General features: G+C 53.9%; 1 protein-coding gene across 1 annotated transcript; it reads right to left on the reverse strand.

The window, feature by feature from the left end:
* Window positions 1-1,209: 1,209 nt before the first annotated feature.
* On the reverse strand, window positions 1,210-15,603 carry FDFT1 (farnesyl-diphosphate farnesyltransferase 1). Its single transcript, XM_087775318.1, has 8 exons — window positions 15,446-15,603; window positions 14,683-14,780; window positions 9,047-9,230; window positions 6,491-6,619; window positions 5,819-6,010; window positions 4,616-4,792; window positions 4,192-4,344; window positions 1,210-2,970 (listed from the first exon to the last, which is right to left on the reverse strand). The coding sequence occupies exons 1-8, from the start codon at window positions 15,560-15,562 to the stop codon at window positions 2,749-2,751; spliced, it is 1,272 nt and encodes a 423-aa protein (XP_087631444.1). The 5' UTR covers window positions 15,563-15,603; the 3' UTR covers window positions 1,210-2,748.
* Window positions 15,604-16,767: the final 1,164 nt, after the last annotated feature.

Genomic DNA, 16,767 nt, shown 5'->3' on the forward strand with positions numbered 1-16,767 from the left:
ACTGTGGAAGCCAGGTGAGGCCCTTCTGTCTCCATGCAAGTGTGGTCAGTCCCAGCCCTGTCCTCTGGCCGTACTGGTGACAGCGTGATTTGTGTTGACTCCCGAGGAGCCCCTGGGCATCGCCTGCTCCTGGTGATGGGGAAGGTGCTTCAACAACCCCAGGCAACACTACAGGCTGGGAGAGGAGTGGCTGGAGAGCTGCATGGTGGAAAAGGACCTGGGCGTGTTGGTTGACAGTCGCTCTGGTGGCCAAGAGGGCCAATGGCATCCTGGCTTGTGTCAGGAATGGTGTGGCCAGCAGGAGCAGGGCAGGGATCGTCCCCCTGTGCTGGGCACTGGGGAGGCCGCCCCTCGAATGCTGTGCTCAGCGCTGGGCCCCTCACCCCAAGGCGGCCATGGAGGGGCTGGAGCGTGGCCAGAGCAGGGCAGCGAGGCTGGGGCAGGGGCTGGAGCCCAAGGCTGGGAAGGAGCGGCTGGGGGAGCTGGGGGTGCTCAGCCTGGAGAAGAGGAGGCTGAGGGGAGCCCTCATCGCTCTCTGCAACTGCCTGAAAGGTGGCTGGAGCCGGGGGGGGTCGGTCTCTTCTGCCCAGGAACAAGCGATGGGACGAGAGGGAACGGCCTCAAGCTGCGCCAGGGCAGGGTTAGGTTGGGTATTAGGAAAAATTTCTTCATGGAGAGAGAGGACAGGCCCTGGAACAGACTGCCCAGGAAAGCGGTGCGATCACAGTCCCTGCAAGTATTCAAAAAATGTGTGGATGTGGTGCTTAGGGACATGGTTTAGAGGTAGACCAGGCCGTTAGGTTAATGGTTGGACTTTGATCTCAGAGGTCCTTTCCAACCTTAGTGATTCTATGATTCTAACATGGACCAGAGTGCAGCCAGGGCTGCCCCCAGCACGTCTGCACGGAGGGTGCAGGGGAGCACGGATGCACCAAGGCACAGGTGAGCACGCCTGCAGCCCAAGGCTGTGCCACCACGCCTGCTGCCTGCACTGCAAGGTCCATGAAAAGTTAATTTACTGACCTTTAGCTGTCTCTCCCCCTGGTTAAAGTTCTTCCTTCGGGTCTGGCACACAAGGCTTTACAGTGATGCCCTGAGTGGCAGCAAGGAACCATCTGCATTTATCTGAGCTGAGGGTTTAGAACTTGTGACATGGTGGGGAATTACCGGTGTAAAAGAAATGACAGCTAAAAAAAAAAAAAACACCACTTTTTTTCCCCCCCCAGAGAAAACTTTAATTTCAACAAGACAGGAAGCTGCACAAAGAGAGCTACCGCAAGTTTCTTTTGAACAACAGCTTAAAACTATCTACATCAGTACTTGTGGAGTCAGGGTCCTCCTTCTGAGTAACAGTCTGGCCGCAGGGACTTGGCCTTGCAAAGGCCACTGAACCACATGTGGTAGACAGCTCTGGCCTGTAGCAGGACAGGGGCTGTCCTTCCCTTCACAAAGGTAAAGCAGCATTTGGAGGGGGTGGGTAGGGACTCTGAAAACAAAAACCCACCCCAGGAAAACAGGGCTTGCCTTTAAAGCATTGTTTCCTCTTGAAGTAAGTCCAGCCCCATGTGTTTCAAAACAGCAGTGGAAGCCTCTTCCAGTTTTCACGTCAGTTTAACCCAAGGCATCATCCCAAGCTGGAGCCAAGTGGGCCAGGGAAACCTGCCCTGGTCCCCCCCTCGGTGGCTCAAGCCTCCCCAGCCCATGGCAGGGAGCACTGCTGCCTTTCAGGGTGGCCAATGCACCAGGGCCCCCCAAAAAGCATCCCACGAGGGACAGCACGGTGCCAACCCTCACTCCCCTGCCTTGCAGGGGCACCTGGAGCTGCTGTGGCGGTGCTGCTCTGCCATGGCCACCCCATCCCCTTGGGCTGCAGAAGGGGTTCAGAGCCCGCAGTGCAGTCAGGCGTGAGGTTATTAGCTCAGGGCCGTGCAAGCAGCTCCCATCTCCTCCATTTCACCACCTCCCCAGCTGCTAAAACATGAAGCTTTTCAAGTGCAGGGTGCCATCTGCTACAGGGCAGGGAGCTGCAATAGGTGACTTTCAGCTGGGGACGCATTAAAGTGGACAGAGCATTCCCACCTCCTATGTATTTAACATTAAAAGGGCTTGTTTCAAGCCTAGTAGCCTCCTCCAGCACAACAAGAGAAATGTGAAGATTGCCTCTGCCTGCTTCCAGGCTGCAGGATGTCAACCAGCCTGGGCTGAGGGCCAGAAGGTGGCCGGAGCTTTTTCCCTGGATAAGGAAGCGTATTCCTCTCCCGGCTGAAGCAGCGTCCTTCCAGTGTGGAGCAGGCACCAGAAGCGATGGGGAAGAGGCTGCCTAAGAAAGGGAAGTAAAACCCAGAAGGCTTTGGCCAGCTCTGAGCTGAAAAGGTGTCTCAAATCTCAAGTGAGAAAAGAGGCAACTGGAGTTTCTATTTAAAACCATCCTAACCAAAAAAAAAAAAAAAAAATTCAGGTAAACTGTCTAACAGGAAAGAAGGGAAAAAAAAATATTCAACCCCAAACAGTAAGACTCCGATTAGCGTTTGTAACCATCCAAGCAGATGGCAAGGGCGGTGAGGAGCGGAGTCCGGCAACGCCGCACCATCGCCCCGGGGCTGCAGCTCACTGGCGTCCCGTCCTCGTCACCGTCCCAGGCCCTGTGGCACCCCGCTGCCTGGCCGTCCCCACCGGCAGGGGACAAGGAGCCTCCTGCCTCCTCTGCCCATCCGTCGACCATCTCTCCCCCCGCCCGCCTGCTGCCCATCAGTTCTCGCCCGCCTGGACGTACTCCTCAGTGGCCTTGGAGATGGTGCTCAGGTACTGCCAGCTCAGGGCGGCCAGGAGCATCGCGCACGACAGGTAGATGGGGGAGTAGTGGTGGCGTGATGCCATGGAGCCGCCAGGCAAGCTCATGGCGCGGATGGAGGAGATGACCTGCTGCGTCTTGTTGGATGATGGGTCTGTGCTTGGGATCTTCTGGTAGATCTGGGGAGAGAGGAAGCAGGAGTTACGAGTCCCACCCAACGTTGAGGAGACAAATGGGGCCACCGGGTGGAAGAGGATGCCTTAAGGGCCACCGTATCAAGAGCAACCTCAGTGGTGGACTGCCATGGAGCAAGGACCAGCTGCAAGGGATGCCTGGATGCCAGGGCCATTTCCCTTGAGAAGTGCACTAAGCCAAGCAGCCTCTTGAGGGCACCCCATGACGGGAGATGGACCACACAGACTCAGACAATCCCTCAACCACAAGTGGTGTTGCTGGCACCAGCGGTTCTTGCCCTGCAGTCCTTGCTGTGCTGCGGCCCACCTCAAACCAACGAGGACACCCCAGTGTGACCAGCAGCCGGTCTGACTGCCAGGAAATGGGCACCTCCATCAGATAGCCCCATGGTCTTTTGGGTTTTCTCTTCATGGTCTTCAAAACCCATGGCCTTTGAGAGATTTGTCTGCATGAGTCTTAGGGAGGCGTGCACAAGCAGAGAGCCTCTTCTGGGCTGAGGTGTGACTGTCCCTTGCCATGGCACTGGCCAGCCCACAAAGGAAGCTCTAATAACCTGGTCTCCCTGGTGCAGAAGTAATGTCTTTTTATTTAACAGCCCTCACTGGATTTGGTTTTTGGGGTTAGTTTTTTTTTTTTTTCCCATGAAACCATCCACCAGTTGTTCCTCCACATGAACTTTTAGCCTCCCCAGTACCCTGAAGTCAGGAGTCCCACTGCTTTAACCACCTGTGAAGAGCTGCCTTTATTAACTGTTGGCCACAGAGCACAAAGAAACAACCACCACATCATGCTGGCAGCTGCAACTACAGATGCAGAGAAAAGAAGACTGCTTGCTGGAGCAGCCCATGGGGAGATGATGCAACCTGTTCAGAAGTGTGTTGTGGGAAAGGTTCCCTGTGCCTGCTCAGCCCAGGTGAAGCCCTGCACCATGACAGCTGACTCCTCTGGTTCTCCACCAGAAGGACGGCAGGACTTCAGTCTCTACCTCTCAACAGAGGCACAGACCAAGGCTACGTTCAAGGGAACACATCAAGCACCCGGGTTGGTCCAAGCCAAAACCGTGTCAGGGTCACCCATGCCCTGGCACCACCGAACTGACTATGAGACATAAGGAAAGGATTAACAGATTCATGTCTTCCCAATTCCACACCGGGAACGAGGATGGGACCAGCTAGAAATTACTCAAAGCAAGCTGCTCAACCTACCTCTTCCACATACTGGTACATGATGGCTTTGACAGCTTGTATGTTTGTGGCATCCATCATTAGAGTGACGGCTTGTCCCTTCCGGATCTTCACAACACCCCTGAATACCTGCTTGTTGTTATAGCAGGCAGCCAACGTGGCAATAGCCATCACCTAAGGAGAAACACCAGGAGCCCTTACTGCATTGCGAGGAGCTTGCCAAGGGAGTAACCTTGGCTCTAGTGAAATCGATGGCAAAACACTCTGGAGTGGAGCCACAATCTCACCAACAGCAGAAACAGTAGGTATCATGAAAGAAGGAAGAGACAGAAGAGATGGAGAATAAAACAGGCTAATATTGACACAATACATAACCTCCTCCTTCACCCAACTTCTCATCAGCTGGGCTGCAGACGATGAAGAACCACTTGAAAACATAACTCACCTGGGGAATAGCGCAGAAGTTGAAGACACTTTGGTTTTTCAGGCGGGATAAGTATGTGAGGACATCAGGGACATGGTGGAGGGCGTTGGTGATGAGCTCATTCAGACACTGGACAGCCATATCGATGTTCTCTGGTTTGGCAAGATCCGAGAGCTTCTTTGCGTATCTGCTCCAAACCTAAACACCAAGATAAGGATTCACAAGTTGGAGGGTACATTCATGCCGTAAGAGACATCGATAACAGTCTGAGGTCTGGGAGAGCAACAAGAACCACCAGAGACCCACAAAAGCCTTGAAGGTTTGGGGCTTGCTAGGCTAAAGAAAAGAAGGAAGGGCAGGCTCCAGAGACATGACAGTGGCCTTCATATATACAAACGGACTGTAGAGAAGAAGGATGCAACTCATCTCCACATCTTCTGTAGGCAAGGCAAGGAAAAGACGCCTAACACGCCAGGCTGACATCAAGAAATGTTCTATGAAACAGGTCAGCCACATGGAGAGGGAGAGAAAAATTCTTGGAAGGCTTCAAGAACAGTGGGCAAGCATCTGTCAGACACAGGCAGAGCTGATCCTGCCTTTGGGAATAGACTAAGTAACCCCTCAAGATCTCACCCAGTTTTATCCTCCCTCATTCCTAGAACCAGTGTAACAGAGAGGGGGGAAAAAGCTGCCCAACAAGTTCTTTCTCGGCAGTGTGGGGAGACATCACCTCGTCCCCAGAGAGCTGTAGATAGATGCGGAACCGAGCTATCACTAGAAGAACTGTTATTACCAAGGAGATGTACAACAGTAACGATCGCATGCAGCAGAACTTTACTGTAGGGTCTTCAAACAATTAAAGCAGACCGTCAAGGCTCTCCTGTTAACTTCGATTTAAAGGGACATGAGAGACACTACAATTTTAGCTGTGCACCTTCTGCTATGCATCCTGTAATATTCCTGAGACAGGTGTCCTGGGAAGCACAGCTGGTTGGCTCCATCCATTACAGGTCTTGGACAGAAGTTTGAAAGACTGTCAAGGGACACCAAAAAACAGTGGGAAAAACCCTGACATTGTGGATTTCGAAGGAAATTCCAGCAGGAACCCTTCTAACGAAAGGATGCAACTCACTGTATCAGAGCAGCAACAACACCTTCAGTCTTAGTGCGCTTCCCAATGAGGCACAGCAGAAAGGCTTGCCCCAGGGTGGTGTTTTCCCTCACCTCTCTGGGCCAGAACTCCCTTCCCTCCAGCTGGTCCTCCAAATAATCACGGATGATGTTGGTTTTCTGCAGGAAGAGGCCCATGGAGTTCGCCAGCTCCGTGTCTTGCCCAACAATAGGATCTTCTAGCTCTGATGCAGAGAAGAGACGGGAAAGGCCGATCCCCACCAGCCCAGCAACATAGTGACAATACTGCAAGGCACCGACAGGGGAAGGGGCAGAAAAAACAAGATAAAAGGAGCAGTTATAAAGAGCTGCCTATTTGCCGCAATGAGTTTTACAAAAATGATGCTCAGAAGTAACTGACTGTACATTTTCTGCACATTCTCACGGCTCTCCCTGGGATGTCTCAGCTTTCCCATGCCCAGCAAACACCTCACCAAGGATGTCCCACCAAGGTGCCGCTCTGCCTCCAGCAGCCGAAAGAACCACCCACAGGGAAACAGCTGATGTGATGGGTCACCCAAAACGTGCTGGTGGGCAACACCAACAATCCACGCCATCCTCCTGTTACCCACAGGATCAGCAGTCTCTCAAAGCCTTCCCAAGCCCACACAGCCTCCCTCATCCAGCTGAACCCTCTTTCCACAGGGATGCTCTGTCTCCTCTTTCCACAGAGACAAGGTGGACTCTACTCACGTTCAGTCCACTGCTCTGTCCGGGCTGACTTACCTTATCCCACTCATGCTGAGAGTCCACCTTCTTCTCCAAGAACTCCGCCATCCCGACGCCCATCTTGTGGCAGATGTCTGAAATCACGTCCTGGTAGACCTTTGACAGGTTCCTGAACTCCATGGAGATCTGCAGCACAATCCACCATGAGGGGAAAAAAAAAAAGACAGCGTCAGGAAAAAATAGCAGAGCTCAACATTTTTTAAGAAATCAGAAAAAGACTGTTTACCAGGCTCTTATCCCGCCCTGGCTGGAGATCTAGGACAACTCCCACGACCAGAGTTGTTTCAAGGCCCTTAAAGCCCAGGCTCAGTCTGTTCTCAGTCTAAACGGTATGGCCTCTGGCGGTAGATCAGACAGCAATATCTTTGGGAAGGCTCTGTGGCCTTGGACTGGTATCATCTGGGAGTTGCAGGACAAAACTAGCTACACTTGGTGCACAGAGTTGTTTTTTTGTAATTTGTGAGAGCACTCCATCACGCCAACCGCGGGAAAAGACAGGGGAGGTTTCTGGTGCTCTGTTCTCCTGAGCCCTCTCCGCAGGGCACATTTTGCACAACTGGAAAGGCATTATTCAACAGAGAAAGCGTGAAATCCTTCTTCTGCATGTCTAATAACATGATTCACTGACTCAATTGCTCTCACACTGAAAAAAATTTAAAAAATGCATCCTCCCCTTCCCAAACTGTGGAGCATCATGTTTTGTTGTGCTGAGCTTTATTCTCCATCAGTGGGTAACTTACAGCCAGCCTAGGGTGTGTGTCCGATAAGGACAGCGGTCTGAACAATTACAGCTCAGACACCACCGCAGATCCAGGCTCTCCTCCTGACTCTATCCATGGCTGCGTCTGTCTAAAATAAGCGTATCGACTCTGCTTCTGTCTCAACGGCTTCAATTCACCACACAGAGAAGCACGACCTGTGGGTACACCTCTACCAAATATTATTAAAATCATACCTGAATACGAACTCGGCTTGCCCAAGTGCATAACACGTACACACCGAGAGAGAACAACAAAGTACCGTAAACACCTTCTCAAAAGCTTTTCTAAAGCACCAAGCCATTGGCATACCTACCACATCTCTATTGCAATACATCAAGAATCCCCTGACGCAGCCATGTCCTATAGTGCACACCCCTCCCAGATAGGGCACAGCCACTGTTATCCCAAGGCTTAGCATCAAAATTTACAATACCCCTCAGTTTTCCACACAATTATCCCATTCCCACTGCTAGGGAAAGTCTGATAAGGGCAGAATAAATTTAAAATGGTAAAAAGCTGAACAAAACAGAACTTCCTCAGGAAATGAAATGCTTCTCATTATAACTATTATACTTTTTCTTAAACAGAGCTTAAAGAAACCCTAATAACAAACCCAGCTATTCTTGATCAATGGGAGCAACAGCAAAACTGCAGCATCCACCAAGGGCCGGTCCTTGTGCCCTCACCAAAACCAGACGTCTGTATCCCCACTTAGCGGAGCTCAGCCTCGCCTTCCAGCCACAGCATCTCCTGCTGTCAGCTTGATGGATCCCCTCTAGGACGACCGGCCAGATGGCCTCCCCTTCAGCGCTGGGAGATGCTGCATCTCAGCGCGGCAAAGCTCCATCATCCCATTGCTTCTGCTGGGGCTAAAACTTGGCAGGAGCCCAGGACAAGCATCATGGTTTCAGCTCTGCTGCCTGCCATCCTGAGTGCCTACAGCACAGAGTCAAGGCCCTACAGCTACATCTGCACCAGTAACTTAAATATCGAGCGTGGACTCAATCACCTGCACAGCTACCCCATTAGCGTGGCCTCCAATGTGCTCCTGACCCCAAGCAATCCCCAGGCAGAGCCTGGGAAGTAGTGTGGGCCAGGAAACACTTCCTACAGACAGTCTGGGATGCAACCATGCTGTTCTGGATGCTGAGTTTAACAGCTTGGACATGGACAGACTTTTCCAACTGGCCTCCAGGTCAGAAAACAGGCTCCAATACTGTTTAGCTTGCTAGTGGAGATGCAGACTCTCTGGGGCTTCCTTTTAGAAGGATCCTTAGAGCAGTTAAGACTTTGGGAAATATTGTTATTAACTGTGAGGATGCTTTTTATCTTATATACATGTCAAAGATCTGCAGACAGACTCCTGTAGCTCTAGAGTAGATCCTGTAGGACTGCTGCAAACACTGGTCCATCCACAAGCCAGATGCCAGACAAGCTTTCTTCTTCTCCCTATCTGTTAGGGGCCATGGGACACTCAACCAACGCACAGCGTTGGTCAACAAATCCAAACTGCTCTCCACAACACAACAGTCATTTACTCTCCCAATGCGGGAGGCAAAAAGCCATTTTATAGAGCTGGCACTTCTCTACAGCCAGGTTATCTCTGGCTCACACAGAGAACTGCACAACATTTGGGTTTCTCACTCCAGCTCTGCCCACGTGCACATGATGCAGCTCTTCCGAAGAGCTACAGGCTCACCAGGGACTGAACAAGCTCAGGTGTAACATGGCGAGGCAACTGTGCACACAAAGGTGACACAAAGGAGCTGAAGCAAGGAGGTGGACATCTTACCGTTGGGAAGTCCTCGAGCACCTGCCGGTCCTTCTCCTTGCTCTCCATGTATTTCCACTCTGGTTGATAGAGATAGGAGTGAAATTCGTGCAGCATTGGGACCTTTACATCTAAGCTGATGGTCATGTCATCCTCTACAGTATCCAGGGCACGAAGAACTAGGTAGAATATACAGACGGCATGTCTAGGGGGGGGAGAAAAAAAAGCCAATCGTCCTTTACTTAGGATGACCTAATAGGCAGGACAAACAGTTAGATTAACCACACAGCCTTCGGCAGTGTTCCAGCTCAACACAACACACACCAGCACCACCACGTCATTGATGCCTTGGAAGATACAAGCACTTCCAGCACAATTCGCTTTCACATTTCAAGTGATATGGTACTTCAGCCACTGAGCAGAACGGAAAGCAGTGATGTGAAAACCTTCCTGGCCCCCACTGTTGTTTGGCAGTGTCTCCTACAGTTTGGAAGCCAGCTTTGGTCAAGGGATACCCATGTCCATTCCCTCCTCCATCAAATCCTGGGTGTCAGCTTCTCCAGCCCTCATTTGGGGACAGAGGCTGTCCCCTGCCATGCAGGAATGTAAAAAAAAAAACAAAAAAAAAAACAAACAAAAAAACCCCAACAAACAAACATTAGAAATGTGCTGCTCAAATCCCAAATCCCAGGAGCAGGTTAGGGATGGAAAGCACCACCAGCAGCACTTCCCACCTACCTTGATCATCACCGAATGGTTTGGGTTGGAAGGGACTGTGATGGGTTGACCATGGCTGGATGCCAGGTGCCCACCAAGCTGCTCTGTCACTCCCCTGCTTGGCAAACACCGTAATAATGAATGCCCCTCCTCCTCCTTCTCCTTTCTCTTAGATTTTATTGCTGAGCAGACGTCATATGGTATGGAATATCCCTTTGGTCAGTTTGGGTCAGCTGTCCTGGCTATGTCCTCTCCCAAGATCTTGCCCACCCACAGCCTACCGGTGAGGGGGGGAATGTTGGAGAGACAGCCTTAATGCTGTGTGAGCACTGCTCAGCGGTAGCCAAAACTCAGGTGTGTTATCAACACCTTTCTAGCTACCAATACAAAGCACAGCACTACGAGGGCTGCTATGGGGAAAATCAACTCCATCTCAGCCAGACCCAATACAGGGACCTTAAAGCTCATCTGGTTCCAACCCCCCTGCCATGGGCAGGGACACCTTCCACTAAACCAGGCTGCTCAAAGCCCCATCCAACCTGGCCTTCAACACTTCCAGGGATGGGGCATCCACAACTTCTCTGGGTAACCTGCTCCAGTGCCTCACCACCCTCACAGTAAAGAATTTCTCCCTTGTATCTAATCTAAATCTACCCTCTTCCGGTTTAAAACCATTACCCCTCATGTTGTCGCTACACTCCCTAATAAAGAGTCCCTCCCCATCTTTCCTGTAGGCCCCCTTTAAGTACTAGAAGGCTGCTATAAGGTCTGCCCGGAGCCTTCTCTTCTCCAGGCTGAACAACCCCAGCTCTCTCAGCCTGTCCTCGCAGGCGAGGTGCTCCAGAACCCTCCTCATCTTCACGCCCCTCCACATCTTGAACCACCACTCTGAGCAAGAGGTGCCTCTGTGAAAGCTGCGGCACGCCTGACGTGGGTTAGGAAACACAGGTTTTTCCCTTCGTGCAGAGAACTATGTCATGGCTTTTGGCTTTCTAAGATGCATGTTGGGGAAGCGATGGGCCTGTAAGGTCTCCCTGCCAGATCCAACTCTGCAAGCAAGATCCAACCCTGCAAGCAAGATCGAAGGCTCTCGGCCAGCGCTCGCTAGGACCCAGAGGACAGAGCCCACGGTCAGATTATTGGAAAAAGCAAATGCAAAATAAGGAAGGGGAAAAAAAGCAGCTGTACTTTTCCTACCACTTCCCCTTCTCTGCACCCAGCACCTTTTTATCCTGTTTGGGGCGGGGAACAAGGGGGTCCCTTACTGCACAACTGGAACGTCAGGACTGGCAGATAGAGTCAAAACACTCTGTATTTTTAAATCTCCATGCACAAGATGCTGGAGCCAGCCCACATGTCCAAGCACCCCGGCAGAAAGCTGCTGGAAAGCCGCTTCCCCTCCCAGTCCCACCACCCCCACCTTCCCCACCCAGGCTCCACATGTCTGCAGCTAAAGCAAAAAATAGTCCTGATGGCAAGAAATACCGGCTCCAACTCCAGGATTTATATAAAATAATCCCCTAGCTCTAAATGAGCACAGTGATACTTCAAGGAGACGATGCGTTTACTGATTTCTTGACAAATGGAAACCAGCTTGGACTGCTTAAGCGCTAATTACGAGGTGAAAGCATTGCTCTCCTGGGATGACAACGTGCAAGTGGTGATTAAGCAGTGAGGGAAGACTGACTGGCTCATAGAGCCAATACTGTTAAATTTAGCATTTTTTTCTTAATTGAAGGGTATTTAATACCTCTGTCAAGCCATGCATCTGAGAGCTCACAAGCAGCTGCCTCGTGCCCTCCCGTTCCTTCGCGTGACTGAGTTTTTTCCAACTGGGCTGCAAGCGTTCATCCGACAGGATGCAAGTGCCCAGGACTCCGACCCCTTTCAGCCGCAACTTCCACCGGCAGCAACCAAGAAAGGCAGAGCAGAAGCTGAAATGCCATCCCCAAAGCACCTCTCATATCTACACCGTGCCAAGGGAAGAGCTAGCAACAACTCCAGAGCTCAGCATGGTTAAAACACTTATTTAACGCCTCTTCTGCATCCAAACTATAACTGCATCCCCAGCTTCCATCACATACTGAAGTTAGCTCCATGGTGATTTGGGCAAATCAAATATAAGATCATAAAAACAACTACGCAGTGAGCGTGGTCTGTCTGCAGCTCCCTGTTTCTCTGCAGGGTTCCCAGGCACCGTGGTCCCAGCTGGGCTCCAGCCTGGGATCCCTGGGGATAACAGAAGCCAAGCAAAGCCAACCAGGCGGCATGGTCCTCACCAGCAGACATGCACAACAGTGCTGGGAAGAGGAGACTCTGGCATTACCTCCCTTTCGCACAACTGGAAGAGCCCAATTCCAAATAGCAAGCCCTTTTTCATCTCAGGGCTTAAGCTCCAGCCCTGTCCTAGGCGTAGCTCCCCCCTTCCCAGGCGAGAAGGTCTCCTTTCTCCCTGCCACCACGGCACAAGGCTGGTCCTCTCCACAAAGCAGCTGAACCTGCAGGAATTGATCCTGAAGGGTCCCGGGGACAAGCAGGACCACAGGGCTGGCAGCAGGGGAAGGCAGGAGCATCCCTGTCCTCCTCTCCATGACCAGGAGAGGAGCTATGATGTTGGCTCATAACTCCTCTCCACTACCACGAGTTACGATGTTGGCTCAGCTGCCAATGAAACTGCAGTTTTGAGCCTCCCATCTCCCAAGAAAACGCCTTAACCATGGAGCAACGGGCTGGACAGGGCCCTGGCCAGCAAAACACATGGTTTATGGGGCCAAAAAAAATAAGCAGGAAGAAAGCAAACATTTTAGCTCAACTCCCTGTGCCTCAGCCTGGGGAACATCACTCCAAGGACTCATCCAGAAGCTCTCTATTTTCCAGCAGTCCTTGGGGGACGCATGGAAACTCTCCCAGGAGCAGGGATGCGAACCAGGGAGCAAGAGCTTCACACTTCCCCAGCTTTCAAACAAGGAGATTTCACTCCAAAGAAGTTGCAAACAAAGTCGCGGCAGGGGAGGGGACCGGGCTGCGGCACAGGGCTCCGCGCTCAGGAGCAGACCCTGGGCACCACCGTGTTTTGCAGCATAACGTGGTTAACACTTGAATCCTACAACACTAAGCTTCTCCAACCAGCAAGCACAGAAGCAAATATTAAGCAGTCTGTAACCACAGGGGTCGAGTTTAATCCCCATTACAACATCAATGAAAGCACTTCTTTGACAGGATCCAGCAAAATTAATTCCTTCGGTAAGCTTGCTGCTTTGCCTATTCCTATATTCTGCCTATTTTGCGTTTCCCTCTTTTGTCCCTAAACTCTTCAGCGGAGCTACTGTGCTTTGAAAATGAGTTTCTTCTGATCCACTACAGAGCCAGCTGTAATTCAGCAGCAATCCCTGCCCGGTGTAGGCTGCAAAGATCCGGCAACAGCATTTTTAGGATGCTTAGAAGTTTCCTATGCCCTGAGGGGAGGGAGCCTTCCTGATCCAGGCAAGCTGCAATGCAAGGATTAGAGAACAGAAAAGACGGACAAGATAACTGCAGGAAGATCAAGGCAAGCACACTGCATACTGACAATGCTAACAGGTTTCCAGGTGGTTTATTGATTGGCCTTTTTCTTCTTAATTTCTACATAAGCTAATACACCAAGCACGGGAAAAAAAATTTAATTCTTGGCCCAACTCATAACTTTCCACGCTACCCTGGCCAAGCTGCTGAATTTCTTTGCGTTTCCTGTAAAACAGGCTGCGGACGACCATTTCATAAATGCTGGACGACAACTACAGGGCACTGTCCAAAATGCCAAACCAGGGCTCAGAAACCCAACAGATAACCCAGTGTTCAGGCTGACGCCTACAACCGCAGCGTTAGACGTGTCTAGTGCAACTTAAAGGAAAGCCCTAATTTCGATGATTAACCCAGCTTGGGATTAACTAGAGAGAGATCTACGTACTGAAATCAGTAATTACCGTATGAATATAAGGAATTATACAGAGCATATATATATATATATATATATATATATATATATATATATATATATACACACGAGGCCCCAGGCCAGCTGAGCTTTGCATCCCCTGTTACTATTACCCTCTGAAGCTTTCCTGCATGGGTCAGCAAAATTTGTACAGCAAAAAATGAGCGTGCAATAAGCCCCCTCTGATGATTGTGAAGTTTTTGAGGCAGCTGCTTCCAAAAACACCTTCTAGGCAGGGTCCAGACCCTCGGTCAGCCCCGGATTTTTGCTCACCTCCTCCTGCAGGCAGGGCCACGTCCCTCCAGCCAGCCCGAAGGCCAGCGCCAGCACCAGCACTGCCAGGACACATTCCCAGGGTGTCACAAACAGCACATGGCCAGGCGCCGCGTTTAACTGTCCGCTGGCCAAGAAGCCGTAGTGCCCGTACGTACCCAGGCCTGCTCGGCTGAGGAACGAAGCTGGGGAGGGGGGGATGCATTACAGCCAGCCAGCTCGGACGTGAAAAACCCCACGACCCCAGAGGTGGGGCTGCACTGAGGGTCTCCCTGCCAGTTCATCCCAGTACCCTGGCGACCTGCTGCACAGGGGTGGAAGAGGGAGCATTTGCCAGCAGCTCGGCTAAAGAAACATGGCATACGGGGGCATTGCATGGACCAGCTCCTGGGGAGCCCTGGTGTCCGGGGGACATTGCACCCACCACCCCCTGAGAAGCCCCAGCATCGGGGGAGGGGGGTGTTGTGCCCACCACCTCTGGGGGAGCTCTGGTGTTGGGCAGCCATTGCACCCACCACCTCCTGGGGAGCCCTGGCATCAGGGGGCCATTGCACCCACCACCTTCTGGGGAGCCCCGGCATCAGGGGGGCATTGCACCCACCACCTCCCGGGGAGCCCCGGTGTTGGGGGGGGGGGGGGGGGGGGCACCGCACCCACCACCCCTCCCAGGGACCCCAGCCGCCCCCCTGCTCACCGCAGCTCTCCGTCCAGGGCCTGGATGACGGCGGCGAAGCTGCGGCTGGTCTGGTTGAGGTAGCGGTAGCAGGTGCGGAGGCCTCGTCCCAGCGAATCCTGCGGGCAAAGCGGGGTGCAGGGGGGCGGCTGGAGGCGGGGGGCGGCCGGCGGCGGGGCCGGGGGGGGCGCGGCGGTGCCGCCCTGCTGCACCCTCCGCCCGCCGCCCCGCAGCCGCCCCAGCGCCCGGGGGGGACCCCGCGGAGGGGAGAGGGCCAGAGTCCGCTTGAAGAGGGACACGGCTTTGGTGCTGGCCGCCATGGGGGCGGCGGCGGCGGCGGCGGGGGGGGGGGGGCTGCGGCCCGCTCCGCCCTCCCGGCCCGCCCGCCCCCTTAACCCGCTCGGCGCCCGCCCCGTCCGCGCACCGGGGCCGTAACCGGCGCAAGGCAGGGAAGGGTCGGAGCCGGTGTAAAGCCCCGGTCCTCTGCAAGGCGTGGAAGACCCCGAAGCCAGCGCAAAGCAGCGGGACCGTGCCTGGCTCGGAGCCGCTGCAGCGGGCGCAGGGTACCGGCCCCGAGCGAGGCACGGAAAGCCAGGAGCCGGGGCGGTGCTCACCGAGCCGGGGCCATCAATGAGAGGCCGCGGCCGGTGCAACGCCCGGGAAGCACCGAGCCGGCAGCCGCGCAGGGAGATGACAGCCCCCCCCCCCCCCTCCCCCCGCCTCCCGACCGACCGACGGAGATAGCGAAGCGCATCCTCCTGTCATCCCAGCCCGCCCCGCTCACCGGGTCGATCCTCGGCATGACGGCCCGGTAGCCGCCCATCTTGAACCGCAGCAGGTTGTAGATGTCCTCGGGGTGGCCCAGCCATTTCCTCAGCAGCTCCATGGGGGCCGCGCTCATCTCCCCCCGCCGCCGCCGCCGCTCCCGCCGCTGCCTCCCCCCCCGCCCGGCGCTTAACCGGAGTGGGGCGGGGCCGCCTTTGCCCCGCCCCTCCGCCAATCAGCTCCCTCGTCCCATCGCTCGGTGGGCCCGGTGAGGCGCCTATTGGTCGAAGCAGGCTCGCACCAGGGGAACGCCAACCAATAGGAAGGCGGCGGGGCTGGTGTGACGGCCGGCGGCGGGCGCTGACTGGGCAGCGGCGCCCATCGCCACACGCGAGGCGCCGGCGGAGCGGGCGGGAAGGCGAGGGCGGGAGGGGGCGGGCGGCCCCCGGGTCCCGGGGAAGCCACACCACCCTCCCCCGCGGCCACCAGCTCCGCTCCGCAGCTCCTTTCCCGCCCCCCCCCCCCTTCCTCAGGCAGCCCCCGGGATGGCAGCCCCCGGGATGGCAGCCCCCGGGATGGCAGCCCCCGGGATGGCAGCCCCCGGGATGGCAGCCCCCGGGATGGCAGCCCCCGGGATGGCAGCCCGGCCCTCCCTCCCTGCTTCAGGCGTGAGGCGGGTTTTTTCACTTGTTCTGTATTTAAGTCACCTGCTGTCCTTTTCCTCAGTGGCGCTTCTCCTCTGGAGTCACCCCCTTCGCTCAGATTCATCCCAGCTTGCTGTGAGTCAGGACCTGAGACCTCGCCTCGCGACCTCGGCTAGCTCTCCACCTTTGGCTCAGCCATATGTCCCCTGCAGATGCCCAGCTGCCATCTCATCCTTCAAGGTGTGAGGTTCAGGTTTTAGGCTTTTTTTTCTGCAGGTTTTTTGTTTGTTTGTTTTAAAAGGGACTGAAAATACCATGCCTCATTTCCAGGCCTTCGCTAACACTGTGGGACATGCTCAGAAGCGACATTAACCACCACCTTTAGCATGATAACCCCATTAATTGGCCTATTCAGCAATCCCATAACCTGCAGCCACTCAAGAGCATTGCCATTCACAGGGGAGAGGCTGTGCAGGTCATGTGTGGGAAGCAGCCTACCACTAAGGTCTTTAGCTCCAGCATTCACAGCTGATTTGCGATCCACCTTTAGATCCAGCTCCCATGAAGAATTTTCCTGCTGAGCCACCCTTACAGCTGAGGAAAGCTGCTGGTACCATCCTCTAAAGGGCAGCGCCAAATGCTGGAGTTCCCCCTCTACACCTCAGTTTTTAACCAAGAAACTACCAGAAAAGACACA

Source organism: Nipponia nippon, unplaced genomic scaffold (genome assembly GCF_047370975.1).
Source record: "Nipponia nippon isolate SJK-2023a ecotype South Korea unplaced genomic scaffold, ASM4737097v1 scaffold_4, whole genome shotgun sequence".
Classification (NCBI taxonomy): Eukaryota; Metazoa; Chordata; class Aves; order Pelecaniformes; family Threskiornithidae; genus Nipponia; species Nipponia nippon.

Excerpts from the sequence above, each read along its gene's own strand:
- FDFT1 (XM_087775318.1), bottom strand. The coding sequence starts at position 15,562 with ATGAGCGCGGCCCCCATGGAGCTGCTGAGGAAATGGCTGGGCCACCCC. Across the intron at positions 14,781-15,445 it reads TCATGCCGAGGATCGACCCG|GATTCGCTGGGACGAGGCCT; the intron begins GTGAGCGGGGCG and ends CTTTGCCCGCAG. Across the intron at positions 9,231-14,682 it reads GCCCTGGACGGAGAGCTGCG|ACATGCCGTCTGTATATTCT; the intron begins GTGAGCAGGGGG and ends TCCCCCCCCTAG.